Source organism: Carcharhinus amblyrhynchos, chromosome 27 (genome assembly GCF_965287045.1).
Source record: "Carcharhinus amblyrhynchos chromosome 27, sCarAmb.v2.hapA, whole genome shotgun sequence".
NCBI classification, from domain to species: domain Eukaryota; kingdom Metazoa; phylum Chordata; class Chondrichthyes; order Carcharhiniformes; family Carcharhinidae; genus Carcharhinus; species Carcharhinus amblyrhynchos.
The window spans coordinates 5,319,621-5,340,987 of record NC_137350.1 but is presented as its reverse complement, the minus strand read 5'-3'; the positions used below and the strand labels follow the sequence as shown (position 1 = coordinate 5,340,987).

The 21,367-nt window shown below is 42.2% G+C and overlaps 1 protein-coding gene across 3 annotated transcripts in view; it reads left to right on the top strand.

The window, feature by feature from the left end:
* LOC145359288 (glycylpeptide N-tetradecanoyltransferase 1-like) overlaps window positions 1-21,367 on the top strand; it is a 71,489-nt gene that overhangs the window by 28,016 nt on the left and 22,106 nt on the right. For all 3 annotated transcript variants that reach the window (XM_080213838.1, XM_080213839.1, XM_080213837.1), the window contains exons 3-4: window positions 11,794-11,938; window positions 14,714-14,832. In XM_080213838.1, the coding sequence (XP_080069964.1) occupies window positions 11,794-11,938; window positions 14,714-14,832 (264 nt within the window). The remainder of the gene's footprint in view (window positions 1-11,793; window positions 11,939-14,713; window positions 14,833-21,367) is intronic.

The following is a 21,367-nucleotide window of genomic DNA, read 5'->3' as shown; positions in this document are numbered from 1 at the left end:
TGGCAGGATTGTTGATAGCAAGGAAGGAGGTCTTGGGTTGCTGGAAGAGATGATATAGATGGGATGGACAGATCTATGTCAGACGGAATTTTATCCTGAAGAGCACAAGCTGGTGCACTTTGGAAGGGGTAACAAGAAAAGGGATTTCTTACTGGTACTAGGAATCTCAGGAACAGAGAGATCTAGGGTGCTTGTTCACAGATCCTGAAGGCAACTAGTCAGATTAATAGTTATTGAAGGTATACAGGACACTTGGATTTTGGAGGTTATGTTGGAGCTATACAAAACTGTGGTTCGGCCACAGCTAGTGTACTGTGTGCAGTTCTGGTCACCAGACTGTAGGAAGGATCTGATTACGTTCAGGGTGCAGAAGAGATTCACCAGTATGTTGCCTGGAATGGAGCATTTGAGCTATGAAGAAGTCATACGGACTCAACATTTAATTCTCTTTCTCTCTTCCAATGCTCCCAGCCTTGCTGTGTTTTTCCAGTACTTTTTTTAATTTCTGATCTCCAGAATCCACAATATTTTGCTTTAGTTTTAGGTAGGCTGGTTGGGCCAAATGGTTTATTTTTATGATGGTGTTTATGCTGTACTCAGGCCTCCTCCTATTCTCCTTCATCTCTTTTATCAGCATAAACCTCAATTTCCTTCTGTCTCGTAAGCTTGTATAGCTTTATTGTGTCTGTGACATCTGCTTCAATTATTCTGTGATAATTATTCTCTGTTTACTCTGAGTAAAAAGATTTCTTCTAAATTGCCTATTGGAGTTCTTGGGAAGTATCCAATAATAACGGCCTCTATTTATGCTCTTCTCCACAAGGAAATATTCTCTCTGTATTCGCTCTTATCATAACCTTTCATCATTTTAAAGACCTCTATTAAGTCACTTCTCAATCTTATTTCTGACAAGAGAATAAAGACAAATTCTATCGAGCCTTTCCTGATGTGTAAGAATTATTGGTATCATGCTTGTAAATCATCTGTACATCTTCTCCAGTATTGTTTTTATAATATGGTGACCAAAATGGCATGGAGTTCTGTAAGTGTGCACCAACTAAAATTTAATAGCAGCTTCCCATAACCTCCAATAAAACCTAGCGTTTTGTTTGCTTTTCTTTTAATTGGGCTTGCTAACTTGTGGCACAACTTTTAGTCATTGGTGTATTTGTCCTTGGAAATCCCTTTGTTCCTTTTCCTGACTTAAATTTGCACCTTCCTATTCTTTCCCTAATGTACGACCTCGCATGTATCATTGTTGAACTTCATTTGCCAATTATTAGCCCATTTTACAGACTTTATCAATGACCTCTAGTAATTTGTTGTGGTCCTCCTCAGTGTTGACTATTTCCCCCAAGCTGGTATCGTCCACAAAATATCAAAATTGTGTTTTTGATTCCAGTGGTCTCAACACTGATCCTTGTAGGACACCATCTTCTCCCACTCTGAATAACTATCCTTTACTCCCACTCTCTGCTTTCTGTCTTGAAGTCAACTAGCTGTCCATTTGGCCACTTGCGTCCTGACTCCACATTCTCCAACTCCATTCATTAGTCAATTAAGGCCTTTTGAAAATCCAGGTAAATGCCATCTACAATATCATTGCCTATTCTCACTGAAAGTTCCTCATAAAAAATAATTAAGGTTGAACAAGCAAGAGCTTTCCTTTTTTTAATCCAAGCTGACTGTTCATTATTATATTTCTCATTTCTAGATAGCCCTTTTGGTAAGGGTTCCAATAGTTTTCCTACCACTGACGTTAAGCTAACTGGTCTGTAATTCCCTGGACTGTTCAGTTCCTCTTCAAATATAGAATTAGATGAACGGTCCATAAATCCTTTGACACTACAGCTTTCTCTGATGGATTATTAAATATGTGTTGTAATGCGTCTGCTATCTCCCTAGATTTTTTTAAAATATGCAAATACAATCTATCCAGACCAGGGATTTTATTCTGAGTTTAATTAGTTAATTCAATACTTTTATTAGTTTTAAATGCACTTACCTCATTATTCATCTTGTCGTTCGACGCCTTGTCTACCTATTCTGTGTTTGTATTTCTGGTAAACACCAAAACAAAATAATTATTGGATCTTTCTGCACCTTTCTTTCATTACCTGTAATATTCTATCCATCCCTTAATGATCTTATTCCTAAAGCACTCTCTTTTTGTTGATGTGACATATTTTACCATTCTGTTTTTATGTGCTTGGTAATTTAGTTGGACAGTCTCTTTGCCTTCCTAATTGTTTACAGAAAAAGGTGGTGTCATTTAATCAAAAATGCCAGTTAGTGGGAAGTACTCCAGACACAAAAGGTGCTGTAGCACCTTTAGTAAGTGAGGGGATGCAACTGGGCAGCACGACAGGGCATCATAATAAAACCACCACAGCTGAAGACCAGGCTGACACTACGACCTTCAAACCAGCTTTTATTTTAAAAATCGAGCCATCATGTTCACTGACAGCTGCTCCAAGCGGTAACCGCTGCTTCCAACCTTCCAGCAGCTTTCTGGGTTTCCAGCCAGCTTTCTTTTAAAAAAAAGAAATCAGACCGATCACCGCCACAACGAGAGACCAACCTCGACATTGGGGGGTCTCAGAATGCGTCTTTTGAGTCTTTTCCAACCTTCAGACTTCCTCTTTAAGAAAAAAAACTTGAGCTGTCAGAAATTCTGGTTAATGGATCATTCTGGCTGGTATAAAGCTGGATAACACAGTTTACTTTTCTCCTAATTTCTCTTTACTCTCTCTCTCTTCATTCGTTTCCTCTGCTGTCTTGTGTATTTAATGATTGCCTCTTTCCAGCCCTCAGTGGTTCCCTTATTTCTTTGTATGTCTGTGGTATCTAGTTTGTTCTTTCCTTCCAGTTGAATATATTTGCACTCCTTGAACAGCATTTTACATTTTCTCCATTCATGTTCCACATTGCTATTTGGTAATTTTGTTGCCCATTTTACCAAATTCTATTCTCATTCTTCAAAGTGTATTATCCTGCTTTCCTTCATACTGGTGTCCTCCTCCATCATCTTAATGTTATGATCGTGATTGCCTAGATGTTCCAGATTAATTTAGTGCAGAGAACTTAATGGGGTGGCACAGTGATTAGCCCTGCTGCCTCTCAGTGCCAGGTTCAATTCCCGGCTTGGATGACTGTGCAGAGTCTGCACGTTCTCCCTGGGTCTGCGTGGATTTCCTCTGGGTGCTCTGGTTTCAACAGCAGTCCAAAGATGTGCTGCTAGGTGCATTGGCCATGCTTAATTATCCCAGTGTACTTGAACAGGTGCAGAAGTGTGACAACTAGGGGGTTTTAACAGTAACTGCATTGCGGTGTTAATGTAAGCCTACTTGTGACACTAATTAACTTTAAGGGAAGTGTGAATTGATAAGAATTTGGAAGGAGAGGCACCGTGAACTAACTTGTACAGTTTTAATAGGGTTGAAAGAATAGAGACTTGATGGTGTACATGCGCAAGTATCTGAAAGTTTCAAGATAAGTTGAAAGGGCTATTTAAAAACAATGCAATTATTGGCTTTAACTTGTACCACCCACCTGTGAGTTCCCTTTCAAGTCGCACAGCATTCTGACTTAGAACTATATTGATATTCCTTCTCTACTACTGGGTCAGCATTCTGGAACTCCCTCCCTAGCAGTTCTGAAGGTGTACTCACCAGGTGGGCTACAGTGGTTCAAGGAGGCAGCTCATGTCCACATTCTTAAAGTGGGAATGGACAACAAATATAGGCCTTGTCAGTGGCAGCCACATACTAGGAAAGAATAAAAAACTGATAAGTACAAAAGCAAGGATATTATACCTAACCCCTCTCTAAGTCTGATTAAATCCCATAGATGGATAATTGTGGACAATTTTGGGTGTCACTCTTTGGGAGCATGTCAAGACCTTGGGAGAGAGTAGATAAAAGATTTACTAGAAAGAGATGAGGGACTTCAGTTACATAGAGAGACTTAAGCTGGGTTTGTTTCTCTTAGAACAGAGGAGGTTAAGAGGAGTTTTCGTAGAAATGTTCAGTGACAAAATGTCATTAAATAGAGGATACAGATTAAAGGCAATCAGCAAAAGAACCAGAGGTAGAGCGATCAAAAAATTTACAATGAGTTATTTTGATCTGGAAGCCGCCATCTGGCAATGGTGGGAGTAGGCTGACTAGTAACTTCCAAAAGAAAATTTATTAAAAATTTGAAGGGGAACAATGTCTGGTGCTGCTGGGAAAGAATAGGAAAGTGCAGTTATGGTAGAAAATCAGTCATGATCATCTTGCTGGGGATTCGGGCTCAAGGGGCCATATGGCTTACTTCTATTCTTGTGCTCTTTTGTTATGAACAGGCACACGGACAAATGATCCCATGAGTCTATGAACCTAGTTGTAGCTTTGCTAAAATATAGTAATGTGCCTTTTACAATTCTACTCAGTTCTTTTATTCCTCCTGCCATTTGCCTCTTTTGCACAACAAAAACTCAACAAGAGCAGCAACTTACATTTAATCCGTACTTTTTAATGTACCCAAGTTCTTTCCAGATTCATTTAAAAAAAATTAATGGGGAATGAAAAGAGACATTGAGGGTGATGACCAAAGGATTGGTCAAAGGTAGGTTTCAAAATCACTTGGGAAAGGAAGCAGGGGATTTGGGGAAAGATTTCCAGAGCATGAAGTTTAAAAGACTGAAGCCTGTCAATGGATGCAGTAAGTGAAATGCATGGTGTGGTGTAGTGATAGAAACAGGCCCTTTTGGCCCAACTTTTCCATGCCATCCTTTTCTTACCACTAAGCTATTCCCAATTGCCTGCGTTTGGCCCATATCCCTCTATACCCATCTTGCAGGTGTAACTGTCTAAATGCTTTTTAATAGACAAAATTGTACTTGCCTCTACTACTGCCTCTGGCAGCTCATTCCAGACACTCAGCACCCTGTGTGTGAAAGAATTGCCTTCTGGACCCTTTTTGTATCTGTCCCCTCTCACCTTAAACCTATGTTCTCTAGTTTTAGACTACCCTACCTTTGGGAAAAGATGTTGACTATCTACTTTGTCAATGCCCCTCATTGTTTTATAGACCTCTATAAAATCACCCCTAAGCCTCCTACACCAGGGAAAAAAAACTCCGTCTTTCCAGCCTCTCCTTATAGTTCAAACCATTATGTTCCAGTAGCATCCTAGTAAACCTTTTCTGCACACTTTCCAGTTTAATAATATCCTTTCTATAATAGGATGACTAGAATTGTACACATTATTCCAAATGTGGCCTCACCAATGTCTTGTGCAACTTCAACAAGAAGTCACAACTCCTGTATTCGATGTTCTGAGCAATGAAACCAAGCGTACCAAGTGTCGTCTTCACCACACTGTCCATTTGTGATCCCACTTTCAAGGAGCTATCAACCTGTACCGCTGGATCTCTTTGTTCTGTAACTCTCTCCAACATCCTTCCATTCACTGAGTATGTCCTGCCCTGGTTTGATCTACCAAAATGCATTACCTTGCATTCAGTTAAGTTAAACTCCATCTGCCATTCGTCAGCCCACTGGCCCAATTGATCAAGATCCTGTTACAATTCTGGATAACCTTCTTCACTGTCCACTGTGCCACCAATCTTGCCATCATCTGCAAACTTACTAACCATGCCTCCTAAATTCTCACCCAAATCATTAATATAAATGACAAATAATAGTGGACCCAGCACCAATCCCTGAGGCACATCGCTGGTCACAAGCCTCCTGTTTGGAAAAACAGCCTTTTACAACCACCCTCTGCCTTCAGTCGTCAAGCCAATTCTGCATCCAATTGGCTACCTCACTCTGGTAAATGTCACCCATGTGATTTATCCTTATGAAATAACCTACAATGCGGTACCTTGTCAGAGGCCTTGCTAAAGTCCAGTACAATGTTGACTGTACTGCCCTCATCTACCTTCTTGGCTATCCCTTCAAAAAACTTAGTCACATTCGTGAGACATGATTTTTCACTCGTAAAACCATGCTGACTGCCCCTAATCAGTCCTTGCCTCTCTAAATGCCTGTGGATCCTGTCTCTTAGAATACCTTCTGACAACTTACCCACCACAGATGACCTCATGGTTCACTTTCTTTAAAATTTGTACCGACCAGTGGTTGACACGGCTGCCTCACAGCACCACGGACCTGGGTTTGAATCCAGCCTTGGGTGACTGTCTGTGTGGAGATTGCATGTCAGCGTGTGTTTCCTCTGGGTGCACAGATTTCAGAGTCCAAAGATGTGCAGGTTAGGATTAGTCATGGAAAATGCAAGAGGCTATGGGGATATGGTGGGTGGGGTGGGCTTGGGAGAGTCAGTGCAGATTTAATGAGCTGAATGGCCTCCTTCTGCACCGTAGGGATTCTGTGGTTTTCAGGATCCAGTGGTTTAAATTTTAGAAGTCTTCCTGCTGCCTCCCCAGTTATTATATTCTGTCATATCTGTGTAAATTATAGCCTATATTGTGTGTTCAATTTCTGGAAGAGTCTTGAATCCACAGCCTGCATTCTCAGAAGCAAGAGTGCCACCAACTGAAACAAACCAGTACGCTATTAAATGTTTTGAGTTTTCCCAATGAGAGAACATTGTAGCCTGCAGTTATATTCACTTAGCCATGATGTGGAGATATGGCTTATTCACTTAGAGCAATGAGAGATACTTGAACATAGCATCGTGTGGACAGTACTTAATGTAAAATTTGAACATCCCCTTTTCTGACTTATTCAAGATTTCTTAATTCTAAAAAAGATCTTGCTCCGGTTTCCTCCCACACCCCAAAGATGTGCTGTTAAGCTGATTGGCAGGAATAAATTGTCCCTAAATCAGTTTCCCTCAATCTGGATGGCCATAAAACATTAGACAAGGGTTGTGGGTGGAGAGGGGGACTGGTGGTGTTGAGATGACGGCGCGGGCTCGTTGGGCCGAAGGGCCTGTTTCCCGGGCTGTTTTTTTTTGTTCTTTTTGTTCTATCTTTAGATACTTTCTGCTAAAAGTCCTAGTTCCTGATGGCACACTTGTCTGTTATCTTTTTTCCATCCTAAATTCCTATGTCTACATTTATTATGGATACTGTCTCAGTAAACTGGATACTCTTGCGATCCCAGCTAATGTTACTTCTGGACAGATCACATGATGGAGTTTGACTTGGATCCTAGCTTTTGTTTTTTTTAGAGCGTGGATGAACATAGTCACAGGACTGCCAATGAATTTTTAACAAAGGTTCAACAAGAAAAGATTAACTGCAATGCACTATTCCTTCACCTTATGTATATAGATGTGTAAGGATAATATAAGTTACAATTGCCAAAATCTTGCTGCCATTTATGCCAATGGGAACCTATACTCCCAGACACATCCCTACCACTGATATCCTGGCAGCAAGGGTTGCGTTCCATAGCAAACTACATTGACGTTACCAGAGCTGTAAGGTCCCACTGCCAGTGAATGGCATGCTGCCTCTCAGCACCATGAAGCAGAAGGGGTGGAGAATCCCACCCAATATTTATCTTGTACTCTAATGTTCTCAATAATTATGCAGCCCATGTAAACCAATGGACAAACAGTGGTCAGACACAGCACACTTCATCAGATGCCACCCAAATAACTTCTGCGGATTTCTCATCAATTTCCTCCAGGAAATTTCACATGATGAGCAAGCTGGTCTCACTGGAACTCTGGCTTTCACACAAGGATGTCCAAACTTCGCTCTCGAAGAAGAAAACTTTGAATCTTCTCCAAGACCACACTTTCACTCATATCATTGTCAAGGATCCACCTCCATTATTTTAACCCTAATATGCCCCTGCCCTAGATTGTGCATTCTAATACCCTGATATCTAGCTTCTCACATAGCTGACTTTCAATCTTATTCTTGCAGCTGTCTTTTTAATTCAGCAGCCTTTCTCTGCACCACCTGTAACTTCACAGGACAGGACTTTGTTCCTTTGATTTATGGTCCTCCTGGAACCTTTCTCTGGCCTGTTTATTGATTTCTGTGGCTTTCTGTTCTTTAGTTTCATGTCCCGATACATTGTTCTGCCTCTGGCAGTTCCAGTGGAAGGCTCCTTGACTCTGGATCACTTGGTTCCAAATTGACTCTAACTGCTCTTGGTGCTTCGGTGTGGACCTTTGGTTGTTAAGCAGCAGTTTGGTCTCTTTTTTTTTAAAAAACCCTGTAATTGATTTTGCGTCAAAAACCTCATTACCGTGCAGGCAATTAAACCCACGTCTAGGCTATGCTTTCTTAACACCGAAGCCAAACTGAAGTTTTAACCCCAAGCGCACATACAGAAACGCACGTTCAGCTTAAACTTAAAACTATACTTTACCTCTAACATACACAACGCAGAAATAAATTACTTAAACAATCTGTATTTCCTAACAATACCCTGACCACACTGTCCCACCAGTGGTAGCACTGCAGCAATGATAGAAATACTCAGCAAGTCTGGCAGGATCTATGCAGAGAGAAAGTGGGCTAATGTTCCAACTCTTTGATTAACTCTTAAACCTGCAATGTTAACTCTGTTTGTTTCTCCAGAGTTTCAGCCAGACCTGCTGAGGATTTACAGTGTGTTGTTTTTGTTTCGATTTCCCCCAGTTCCTGCGTCCTGCTTTTATATTAATATGAAATCTCAAATCTGCATCTCCCAGTTCATTGACATGACAATCCAACCAACCCAACTTTTCCACTTCCCAGGCTGCTCTCACCTATTCTGTTTAGATCTCAATGATGCCAAATTATAATATCTGAACAAGGGCAGAATGAGTCTAATTCAAGGACTGGATAATACTTATTCTTTTCTAATTACTTTACTCAACTTCACCTGAACTCTAGAATTCATTTTCTTGTGCAAAGTACAGGAGATTGGCTAATTGTTAAACTAATTATAGATTTATTTTTAATTATCAATATTTAATTGACCAGCTGAGATGTAATGGAGCTTCTCTGTGTACATTACACCATGATGAGGATCAGCTTTCATTTCCTTCATGGTGCTCTCTTCCTGATTCTTCTTTCCCCTCATGACATCGAAGTAAGCTCCATTGAAACAAATCCTGAAGTTCCGCGCACCCCAGTGTGAAACCACACACACACCCACAGGCACATTGTCCCGCGAAAGCAGGATGGAGTGTTGTGGAGATTAATTATGGCCCTCCGCTGAGGCAGTGCAGTTGAAGAGTGTAGGAGGAAATGTTGTCTTGTATGCATTGTAATCTTTGAAAGAAATCTTTGCACTAACTGTCTGAGAGCAATGCTTTTTTTTACTGTATGGTTTAACTATAACCTTGTAGTACATTTTTAGAAAGGAGGGGTTTTAGTTATTTTAGACAGAATTTTCTTACCAGGAAGCTTTGATTGTTATCATTATAGTCACACTAGAGAGTCTGAAATGTAAGTCTCGGAATCATTGCAAGAAATGTTAACATTTGTTTCTTTGACCTTTTGGAAGCTGTGATTTTTCCATATTCTTGTCAGATTTTAACTTGTGCTGTCTTCTGGGCTAGAGCTGCTGGTAGCAGAATGCCAGACTCGCATTTTGAAAAGGTTATTAATTGTCTTGTACGCACTGTTAATGCTGAGTATACTTCCTTTCCCTGGAAAACCTCTCCAACAACACTTGATGGGTGGGTCAGGCAGCACGATGTTTGAGAATTTTTTTTGTATCTTTCTCTGGGTATTCTTCTGAAATCTTCTATAAACTCCTTTGTAATTGGGCCCCTGTATTGGGGCCGAAAGCTTCCAATAGGGTGGCATGGTGGCAAACTGGTTAGTACTGCTGCCTCACAGTGCCAGGGACCCAGGTTCAGTTCCAGCCTCGGGTCACTGTCTGTGTGGAGTTTGCATATTCTCCCCCGAACTTGAGAACATAAGAAATAGGAGCAGGAGTAGGCCATCTAGCCCCTCGAGCCTGCCCCGCCATTCAATAAGATCATGGCTGATCTGTCGTGTCTCAGTTCCACATCCCCGCCCTCTCCCCTTGTCTGCGTGGGTTTCCTCCGGGTGCACTAGTTTCTTCCCACAGCCCAGAGATGTGCGAATTAGGTTATTAGGCCATTGTAAATTGACCCTAGTGTCAGAGAGATTAGCGGGGTAAATGTGTGTGGTTGTGGAATAGAGCCTAGGTGGGATTGTGGTCGGTACAGACTCAATGGGCCTCCTTCTGTACTGTAGAGATTCTATTCTATTCTAAATCAGTGGCATCAAGGAGAGCTGTCAGTCCAGAATCATAGAATCCCTACAGCACAGAAAAAGGCCATTCTGTCCATAGTCTGTGCTGACCACAATCCCACCCAGGCCCTACTCCCATACCCCTACATATTTACCCACTAATCCCTCTAATCTACACATCTCAGGACTCTAAGGGCAATTTTAGCATGGCCAATCAACTTAATCCGCACATCTTTGGACTGTGGGAAGAAACCAGAGCACCCAAAGGAAATCCAAGCAGACACGAGCAGAATGTGCAAACTCCGCACACAGTGACCCAAGCCGGGAATCAAACCCAGGTGTCTGGAGCTGTGAAGCAGCAGTGCTAACCACTATGCTACCATGCCTACCTAAGCAGAAAATCCTTCTTGGCCTGTGTGCAGGCACAATGATGCCATGATCAGTGTGCAGCGAGTATGGTGACTGCAGGAAAATCAGCGGACAAAAGTAGTTCAAATATTCGTTGTTTATTTTGATGTAAATAACTTTAGGAGAACCACAATGCAGGACCCAGTGACCTAATTGGAATGTCACATGTACAGGAAGTGTGCACAATAGCTGGATCTCTGGAGTCACTTGCACATTCCATCCGTCAAGTAGGGTTGTCCCACCAGTGCTATGGAGGAGAACATAATGGCTAAGACATTTGGAGAATGTTCTTAAATTGTCATTTCATTGCACCTATTAAGGACCCTTCACTGCCTGTAGATTTGAATTGAAGGTGTCTGTGATATTTCTACATCTAATAATTGTATATTTGTGAGCTCTTCTATTGTCAAATATAGTTCCACTGAATTGTGCAAATATGATTTAACCCACCCCATTAACAGAGCTCTGACAGATGTTTATTGAGATCACTGATGTGACCAGATTCAGCCTTTTGCGGATTGTTTTGTAACAGGGAAATAGCTGTCCAGATAACCATCTGACCAGCCTTAAAATTCAAATCTCCCTATTCTTGTTTAGAAAATCATTCAGTTTACCTTTTAAATCTCCTTACAGTTCATGCCATGTGTTCACCATGCTGCATCAAGCAGTTAAGTTCAAATTGTGTCCTCCCACACCCATCTTGAAACCTGATCTCATGTCCTTTGGTTCTGCAGGCTGTGACACAGTCTTGGATCTAATGGGATTTTCATTATTTACAGCTATATGGAGAGAATAGTCTGCACACCATGGAAATATGGGGAGTATTATTATGAGTAGATTTTGTGTTTTACCCCATCCCCTTTAAAATTAGTGGTATTTTTAGCTGTGTATACACCCAGTTACGGTACACCATATACAGCTGTATGAGCACTGGACAAAGTCTTTACAGAGATGTACACCAGGCAAATTTTTAACATTCTGAAAATGGAAGAGCAGAGTACAGATTGTACAGCATTCTGACAGACAGTCATACAATCAATAAACATTCCCACTGGGGTTTAGATTTGAATTCTGATGGCGACCTGCTATTGAATTAATGAAAGGTAGGGTCTGAAGTGCAACAGTTTGAGAGCACTGTTCCCAATGTCATTGGGTGCAAGATTGAGATGTTCAGATTTCTTTTGTGCTAAATGTGCCTTTCAGGTTAACTCGTTACCTGCCGAGAAGCTGCAGGAGATCCAGAAGGCCATCGAGCTATTCTCTGTTGCCCAGGGTCCAGCAAAGAGCATGGAGGAAGCCACCAAACGTAGTTATCAATTCTGGGACACCCAGCCAGTGCCAAAGCTTGGTATGTATCTGCGACATAGCTTTTAAGAGGGCATATTGAGTGTGTTCAGACTAGGTGCGACTTGCCCAGTATATCTACAGTATTCTCTGTAGAAATGGAGCAATGTTGCTGACTCCGCTGTTAGTGCTAGCGAAGTGCTGCCTTTTGATAGAAATTGAATTCCCTAGGTTTCCCCCAACATCCTGTTCTCCTATATATGTTAATACACATGCTCACCCTCAAAATCTCAGCTCTTCCAAAATTCTGCTGCCCACATCCTAACAAAAAAATCTCACTGTCCAATCATCCTTGTGATCACTGGCTTCATTCTCCCAGCCCAACAATGCCTTGATTATTTTTAATGTTGTTCCTTTTGAATGCCTCTGTGGCCTTGGCTTTCCTTATCTCAATGATCTCTTGCAGCCCTACGACCTCTGAGGTAACTGCTCCTCCACTTCTTATGTCATGCATATGCCTGATTATAATCATGCCACCCTGGCTGATCGATGCATTCAGCTGCCAAGGCCCTAAACCCCAGAGATGCCTCTCTATGTTTATATCTGTCTTTCTTCATCTCTTGCTCCTGCTTTAAGATTCTCCTTCAAATTTAACTCTTTGATCTAGCTTTTGTTAACCTGACCTAATAATGTGGCTTGTTGTGACATTTTGTCTGGTAATGTTCCTGTGAAGCATCTTGAGATTATGCTCAAGGCATTCTGAGATTTGAGCTCTCAGGTTGTGAGCTAACATTGAACTGTAAAGTGACCAGCAGAGAGGACTTCTTATAGATGCTGACCACTTGAGAGGGTACAAGATGTTAGAAGCAAGTAGAACTTGAGGATTTCTAAACCATGGGTGAGATATGTTGGATGCCCACTCAAAAATGGAGCCAAAGCACTTTACACTCTGAAATATCAGTGTCAGAGCACAGCTACTCAAACTTCCTACATTCAACCTGGAATCCTCCTTTTAGTCAAACTCTCTCTCCAGCCCTACCACCCTCTAACCCCACGTTCCTCTTCCATGGATGATATTGAGCTGATGGGAAGTTGCTCTGCAAATAACTGTAGCTGTTCAAGAAGGCAGTTTGGCAGCAACTTTCAAAGGAAATTAGGGATGGGCAATAAATACTAGTCTAGCCACCGATACCCAATTCACGAAAGAATGGAAAAAACTACAATCATCGGGACAGTTGTGTCTGTTCCCTGTGAACGTAAACGGAGACACTGGAACAAATCTTGCGAGAGTTGATAAGCTAGAGTCTTGTCAGCAAGATCCCGTTTTCTGATTTTTTTTTTCCTTGCCAGAGGTTCTCATCCAGAAAAGATGTATCCTCATTTAAATAAATTTTAATTAATTTACATAGTGAATTACCCTCCTTAGTATTCAAATCTTGCTAATGTGACATCACATCGTCAAGGTTCACAGCAACTTTGAGGATGTTGAGGGAATTCTGCTGGGGACACCAAAGTGAGTATAGAACCTGGGGGAGAAGGACAGCACGAACTGGTGCTACCAACCTGTGCTGGCGGGAATACTGCCAGGATGGACACCCCGGGGCGCACAATTGTGTTGGGGGAGGGGATACCCATTATGTGTGATGGGGGAGGTAAGAGGGCTGAGGCCTTTAAAGTAGGGGACTTGGCAGTAATAGGGGTGGGGGTGGGCTGGTGGTGACGGGAAGAGAGGGCAGCTGGCAGTGACGGAGGTGGGGGGGGGCGGGAGGTGGGGGGCAGATCTGGCAGTGAGACGCTTGAGGGAAACCTGGCCGGTGGGTGTTGTGAGGGAGATTGGGGTGGGGGCGAAACTTGGCAGTAAGGGGAGTAGCACTTGCAATGCTGCCTCAGGGGTGTGAGGTTGTTGTAGGGTGCGAGGAGAGCCTTGATAATTTTGTGGTGTGTTGGGGGAAAGCAGGGGAAAGAGCTGCAGATATCTTTGCAATGCGACAGGAGCTGGAGCGGGTTTAACTTCAGTGCTAATCGGAATACCCTTTAAAGATGGCGCCCCAATCTGTGTGAAACTGACCATGCTACCTCTATCAGGCTTTGTCCTGCAAGACTGATAGTGTAAACCTCCCCCCACCCCGCAGCCATCCCAATCCCAATCCCAATTGATTTTTGTCACGGTGACTCAAGACCTGTTTGAAATCTCGGCAGTGCATGTGGAGAGACAAGTTAGCTGGGCTTTCATTAAGAGTCTGACCCTGTGACAAACTATGGGAAAATTCTGCTCACAGTCTTGAAAATTGTTTTTGGGGAGGAGAGAGTTACAGATTTCCCAGATACTAGTGCTTTCTGATTTCACTTCTGACTGAGTCCCACATTGCCAATTCTGCAGGTAATAATAAACCTCAAAAGAAGTTTAATAATACAGGACAGGTAAGGAGACAGTGTTAATGGGCTGCTTTTACAGACACAGGGTCTTCTGCATAGAGGTTTATAAAAGATCATGTTGTCCAGAATTTCATCTAACGTAGCACCACCAAGAAACCCTCACTCTTTATGGTCCACCTGCAGCCTCTCTCTGGGAGTGTCCAGTTCTAACTTCATAGTGCATTGCATGATATTCGCATGAGAATGCAAGCACTTTGGTATAGCCACCTTTGTCCCTTGATCTTGGATTACCGAGATTTTTGTTGCACTTGTGTAATCTTCATCTTGTCAGCTTCACTGACTATTGGTTCACTTTGTGTGGGAGACGTGTCCATGACACGGAGTTCACCTTTCTTAAGGCCATCACAGTGACCGTGACATTGTGGTTGCCTCCCTAACCTTGGCCCTTCTTACTGTTTTGTAGGTGAAGTAGTGACGGTCCATGGCCCTATTGAGCCAGACAAGGATAATATCCGACAAGAGCCCTATAGTCTACCACAGGGCTTTCTATGGGATGCCCTAGACCTTGGGAATGCTGAAGTGGTGAGTCATTGTTTGATGAGTCTTCATGTTTCATGTCAAAGTTTCTCCAAGAAATTCATATTTTAGTAACCTTGGTGGCCAAAATATACTGACTGAATGGAGTTGTGTTTTCTTAAAAGTCCCAGAAAGATGTTGTGATTATACCCAATTTTTTTCACCTTTGGGGCTATGATCAAATCAATCCCAGACAGATAGAATGAAGGTCTGGAATGCACTGGCTGGGAGGATGGTAGAGGCGGGATGCCTCAATCCTTTAAAAAGTACCTGGATGAGTATTTGGCATCTCATACCAGTCTGGTGCTGGCAAGTGGGATTAGGTAGGCAGATCAGGGCATTTCATGCATTGGTGCAGACTCGATGGTCCTCTTCTGCACTGTAGTAAGCTGTGATTCTGAAATCTCCTCCAATTGCCAGTCCTAAGTGTTAAGTGGAGTGTGTGCAGACTCAGTCTAGTTCTTAAGGGCCATAGTCCCACGTGTAAAACTGCATTCAATTCACCACCAACTGGTACTACATTTCCTATCCTACTCACACTACAGAATGTTGGTATAAGCAACAGAAAAGACATTACTGTTGGAGAGAGGGTATTACTGTAAGATTGAGATGCAGGATAGAGGTGAAAGACATTATATTTGGTATCTAACCTGTGTTGTAGCTGACTCATAAGTATCTGATGCTAATGCAGGTGCGCGAAATGTAAAGGGTTCCATTCCATTCGATCTTCCTTGTGACAAGCTAAGTGATGGAAAGGGGGGTTCTAGGGTAGGGCAGCCCAGTAAAATGGTAGGTGTTATGCTCTCATGCTGTATAATAGTGATGAGACATTGCGAATCACCCTGTGTGCACGGTGTTCTGGTGCCTGCATTGATTATCCTGTGCAGGAGCTCTGATTCCTGGGAAAACACAAAGGAGCAATGAGGCTCCCTTCCAGCTAGGCTAGTCACTGGGAACACAGGAAGCCACAGTAGAGCTGAGCGCCATGTGCACAGCCATTGATTCAGAAAATGGTTGGATCATGAACACTTGTCCTCTGCAAGCAGCAATGTGAAGCACAAACACTTGCTGACCTGCTGTGTGTTGCTGGTGTTTACTCCAGATTTCCAGCATTTGCAGCTCTTTATAGAATTTGACCCATGCAGTTGCTGCAAACAAGTGGATTTGCAAAATTGATTCATGTCCCACTAGCTGTTGGCTTGTGGAGAGTATAGAAGTTACTGGAAATATGTTGCTTGGCTCTATTTTAAATGGGAAGAATGTTGGAGAGTGTGTTAAATAAAGTCCAAACAAAAGCTTTGTGTCACATCTACAACATGAGCTACAATTGCAAATAGTGTTTTGTAAGGACAATCCATGCATGTACAATGCATTGGATTATTCCTAGTATGGTTTTTCCACTTGAAGCAGCTGAAGACAGCGTTAACAGAGAAATGAAGGTTCTGAGTGTGGCGAACAGCTGGCACATATTGATGGAATGCAGTGTCATGCTAGGATGTCATACTGAGCCTGATAGTCCAGCTCATCTTAAAACCCTGTCCACAAGCTGTGTCCTCCTTAATCACAGGAAAATCCCCTGAGGACTTGAGAATAACCAATGTTGTCCCTTTGTTTAAGGAAGGTAACAGGGATAATCTGGGAAATGACAGGCTGGTGAGCTTTATGTCAGTGGTCTGGAATTATTGGAGAAGATTCTTAGGAGCAGATTTACTCACTTTTGAAAAAACATATTGACATATTAGCAATAGACAGCATAGTTTTGTGCGGAGGAGGTTGTGTCTCGGGGCAGGGCAGTGGATGTTGTCTGCATGAACTTTAGCAAGGCTTTGACAAGGCCACTCGTGACAGACTAGTACAGAAGGTGACATCAAATGGGATCCACGGGAAGATGGGTACAGAACTGGCTTGGTCATAGAAGACAGAGAGAAGCGGTAGAAGAATGTTTTTCTGATTGTAGATTTCCAATCAGTGCTGTTCCGCAGGGCTAAGTGCTGGGTCCTCTGTTGTTTGTAATTTATGTAAATGATTTGGAGGAGAACATAAGTGGTCTAATTAGCAAGTTTACGGATGATACAAAGATTGGGGGAGCTGTGGATAATGAGGAGGTGGACTGCCAGAAGATACAGCAGGATAAAGATAAGCTGGAAACTGGACAGAGAAATGGGAGACGGAATTTAATCTGGACAAATGCAAGGTGATGTATTTTGGAAAGCCTAATGCAGAAAGGAAGTATGCAGTAAATGGCAGAGCCCTTAGAAGTATTAGCATTGAAGGATTTAGGCGTACAGGTTCGCAGTTCCCTAAAAGTGGCAACACAAGTGGATGTGGTGGCAAAAATGCAGGTGGCATGCTTACCTTCATTGGTCAGGGTATAAAAATTGGCAAGCCATGTTGCAGCTGTGTAAAACTTTAGGTGGGCCACATTCGGAATACTGCGTACAGTTCTGGTCATCACACTACCCGAAAGATACAGAGACTTTGAAGACGGTACAGAAAAACCTTAGCAGGATTTTGCTCGGTTTGGAGGATATTAACTGAAGAGAGATTGGACAAACTTGTTTTGTTTTCACTTGAACATCAGAGGCTGAGGGGTGACTCGATTGAAGTTTATAAAATTGAGAGGAATGGACAGTCAGAGTCTTCTTCCCAGGTTAGAAATGTCAATTACTAGGAGACATAGGTTCAAGGGGGAAAGTTTAAAGATGAGAGGCAAATATTTTACACTGAGGTGTTTGGTGTCTGGCATGCGCTACCAGAGTTGGTGGTGGAATTAGATACAATAGCAATGCTTAAGAGATATCTTGATGGATCCATGAATAGACAGGAAATAGAGGGATACGGGCGGCATAGAAACAGAAGGTCTTCGGTTTAGTAAGGTGATGTGTTGATGCAGGCCTGGTGGGCCGAAGGGCCTGTTTCTGATCTGTACTGTGCAGTTGGTGGAGTTCGGGACCAGTTCCCATGTGCCAGGATCTGCTCAGTTAGGACTCCGACTCTATTAAGCTGACACAGTTTGTCATAACCAATTTATGAACTCCATTTACCCAAATTAAACAATTAAATGTGGCCATTGTAAGCTGTGAATATGGTTTGGGCTCAAGATCTTGAGGGTTATAAGATTGTTAACTGGCTGTGTCTGATAAAAATATAGAGTGTTACAATTCCTGTTTCTCTGTTTGCATGGAAGAGGATGTCCTTCTGCAGTGCTTCCCAGATATTTTCCTGCTGTAACTCCATTTTAATGCTTGGAAATTGGTGCAACCCCACAGTGAAAGTGAGGTGGTGGTGGGGAAGAGTTGTTGATTGGTGCAGAATATGGATATTTCTGTCCCTTGGGAAGAATTACTAAAACAATCGTGTGTTGAGCAGAAAGGCCACAGTTCACAATTTGAAGTTTCTACACGCACCATCTTTGCTGGCCTGGCCTCAAGATCTCCTGCCTAAGGAAGGCTGTGATGAAAAGTTCATGGACCAGTGCTCAAATTTAGGATTTTAGTCCTTTCTGTGGTCCAGATTTCCAAACATTCTCTGACAGGGGTCTCAGGAAATGATGAGAATGGGTAATCTGGACAATTTAGTTATTTATTAGTCACAAGTAAGGCTTACCTTAACACTGCAGTGAAGTTACTGTGAAATTCCTCTAATCACCACACTCCACTGCCTGTTCAGGTCAATGCACCTAAGCAGCATATCTTTCAGAATGTGGGAGGAAACCCTCGCAGACGTGGGGAGAACATGCAGACTCCATACAGACGGTGACCCAAGCCGGGAACCGAACCCAGGACCCTGGCGCTGTGAAGCGACAATGCTAACCACAGTGCTACTGTGTTGCATTGTTGCTATTGATTGTCTGGCAAAGGCACAGCAGGAAATTCTTAGAATTGCAAAATCCTTCCTCAAAATTCTCCTGCATCATTTCAGATGAGACAAGGGAGATGTTTCAAATGATAATGTAGGAAATGATGAGAGATTAAAGTACTATGGTTCATAATGATGTACTTCATTAATTCTGCAGTAGCATCAGAGACTGCTGCAAACTGAACCATCGTTCATCTGCACTGTACAGTGTTGGAAAAAGATAGTTTAAACAATTCATACTTGTACTGTTAAAAATAAATTGTAATTTAAGCTTAATTTGTGCTTCTGCATTACTGGGCGAAGAAAGGGTTAAAATTTCAGTTCACCTTCATATTAAACACAGGTGCTCATGTATTTTTGTTTCAATTTAAACTTTGGCTGCATGCAACTGAGTTTTACAACTTGTTCACAATTGCTGGGATGCTGGGGGAGGCACAAAAACAAACTAAGCTACTGTTTAGCAACCAGAAACATTTTGAGTTCAGTCTGGAACTAAGTCACCCAGAAGCAAATCCCAGAAGCTAAAGAACAAATAATTTCAGAAACCGGGAAATGAAAAGAGCAAAGTCCCAAGAAGATTGAAGTAAAAGGGACAAAACAGGAATCTGAACAAGGTACTGTTCACTGAAGTTAAAGATAAGGGTCAAGGGAGGCTCCCAGTTAGAGACAGAACTGCAAAGTGCAGAGCTGGAGAAGTTGACTAGCGAGAAGCCAGATATCTGAGCTAATACTAAGGTTAGTGACCTTAATGCAGTGGTGTTCTGTTAGCATGGTTGAGTACCTGAGAGATTGTGCTTGAATGTGCATGGTGTTTCAGGACCGAGGAATAGTGAAAGAGAGGTTGAAATCCTGGTTGTGGATCCTTGCTAAAGGCATCTGAGAGCATTGCTTGGGAGTTGCTTCTAAGGCATGTTCTTCAAAAGTGGAGTTTGAAGTCTCTTGTATGGAATTGGCTCACAGTGTAATGAGCGCCTATTGAGAATTGATGAAAAATCCACAACTTGCTTTGCGTGACATCTGTCTCCTGGTTTCACATTGAGGTGTCTGACCACATTTTGCTTATTGCTTTACATGGGCTATGTACTTACTGCAAGCATTCAAACGTAATTGGATAGGTAATGTCACATATTTAAAGAGTGCCTAGGTGAACTGCAACAAATTGTTCATTCCTGTTTGACCCAAAAATAAAACAGGAAAGGTGGTCAAAGGTTTACAAGGGAAATCAGAGTTAGTATTTGATCCAAACTGACCAGAAAAAAAAACAACAGACTAAGGATTGGGAGCAGTTTAGAATTTAGCACAGGAGAACCAAGGAACTGATTAAGAAGTGGAAAATAGAACACACAAGTTAGCTTGTGGGGAACATAAAATCTGATTGTAAAAGCTTATGTAGTTACGTAAAGAGAGAAAGCTTGGTGAAGGTAAATGTTTTCCCCTATTTGACTGTAAGGGACCTTATAATGAGGAGCAAAGAAACGGCTGACCAACTAAAAACATTGGTTTTATCTTCACAAATAAGTACACAAATAATGCACCAGAAATGTTGGGAAATGGGGTTTACTGAGAGGGCGGAACTGAAGAAAATCAGTATAAGTAGGAAAGTGATATTGGGGAAGTTAATGGGATTGATAAATCCCCAGGGCCTGTTAATCTGCATCCCAGTGTACTTAAGGGAGTGTTCCTCGAAATAGTGGCTGCATTGGCAGTCATCTTCCAATATTCTGTAGACCCTGGAACATTTTTTTATGGATTGGAGGCTAGCTAATGTAACCTCGCTATTCAAAGAGATGAATCAGTCAACCTGGTGCCGGCAATGGGGAAAATTCTTAAGTCCATTATCAAAGATAATTTGGTTCGTTACTAAAGATTTGATGAGGAAAACACTGGCATAATTGGACAGAGTCAACATGGATTTACGAAAGGGAAATCCTGCCCTATATAAATCTATTGAAATTCTTCGAGGATGTAATTAGTAGAGTTGATAAGGGGGAGCCAGTGGATGTAGTTTATTTGAACTTTCAGAAGGCTTTCAATAAAATCTCACTTAAGAGATTAACGTGTAAAATCAAAGTGCATGGGATTGGGGGAGGAGGGGGGAAATGTATTGAGATGGACAGAAAGCTAGTTGGCAGACAGGAAACATAGAGTAGGAATAAATGATTCTTTTTCCAAATGGCAGGCAGTGACTAATGGAGTACAGCAGGGATCAGTGCTAGGAGCCCAGCTCTTCACAATGTGTATTATTTATTTAGATGACGGACTTCAATGCAATATTGCCAAACTCGCAGATGACACAAAGTTGAGTGGGAGGGTGAGCTGTAAGGAGGACACAGAGATGCTTCAGTGTGATTTGGCCATGAAGAGTGAGTAGGTAAATGCATGGCAGATGCAGTATAATGTGGATAAATGTGAGGTTATCCACTTTGGTATCAAAAGCAGGAAGACCAATTATTATCTGAATGGTTATAGATTGAGAGAGGGGAATGTGCAATGAGACCTGAGTATTCTTGTACACCTGCCACCGAAAGTAAGCATGCAGGTGCAGCAATGGGTGAAGAAGGCCAATTGTATGTTGGCCTTCATTACCAAAAGGATTCAAGGGATGTCTTGCTGCAGTTATGCAAGGGCTTGGTGAGACCATTCCTTGAATATTATATACCGTTTTAATGTCCTTGCCTGAGGA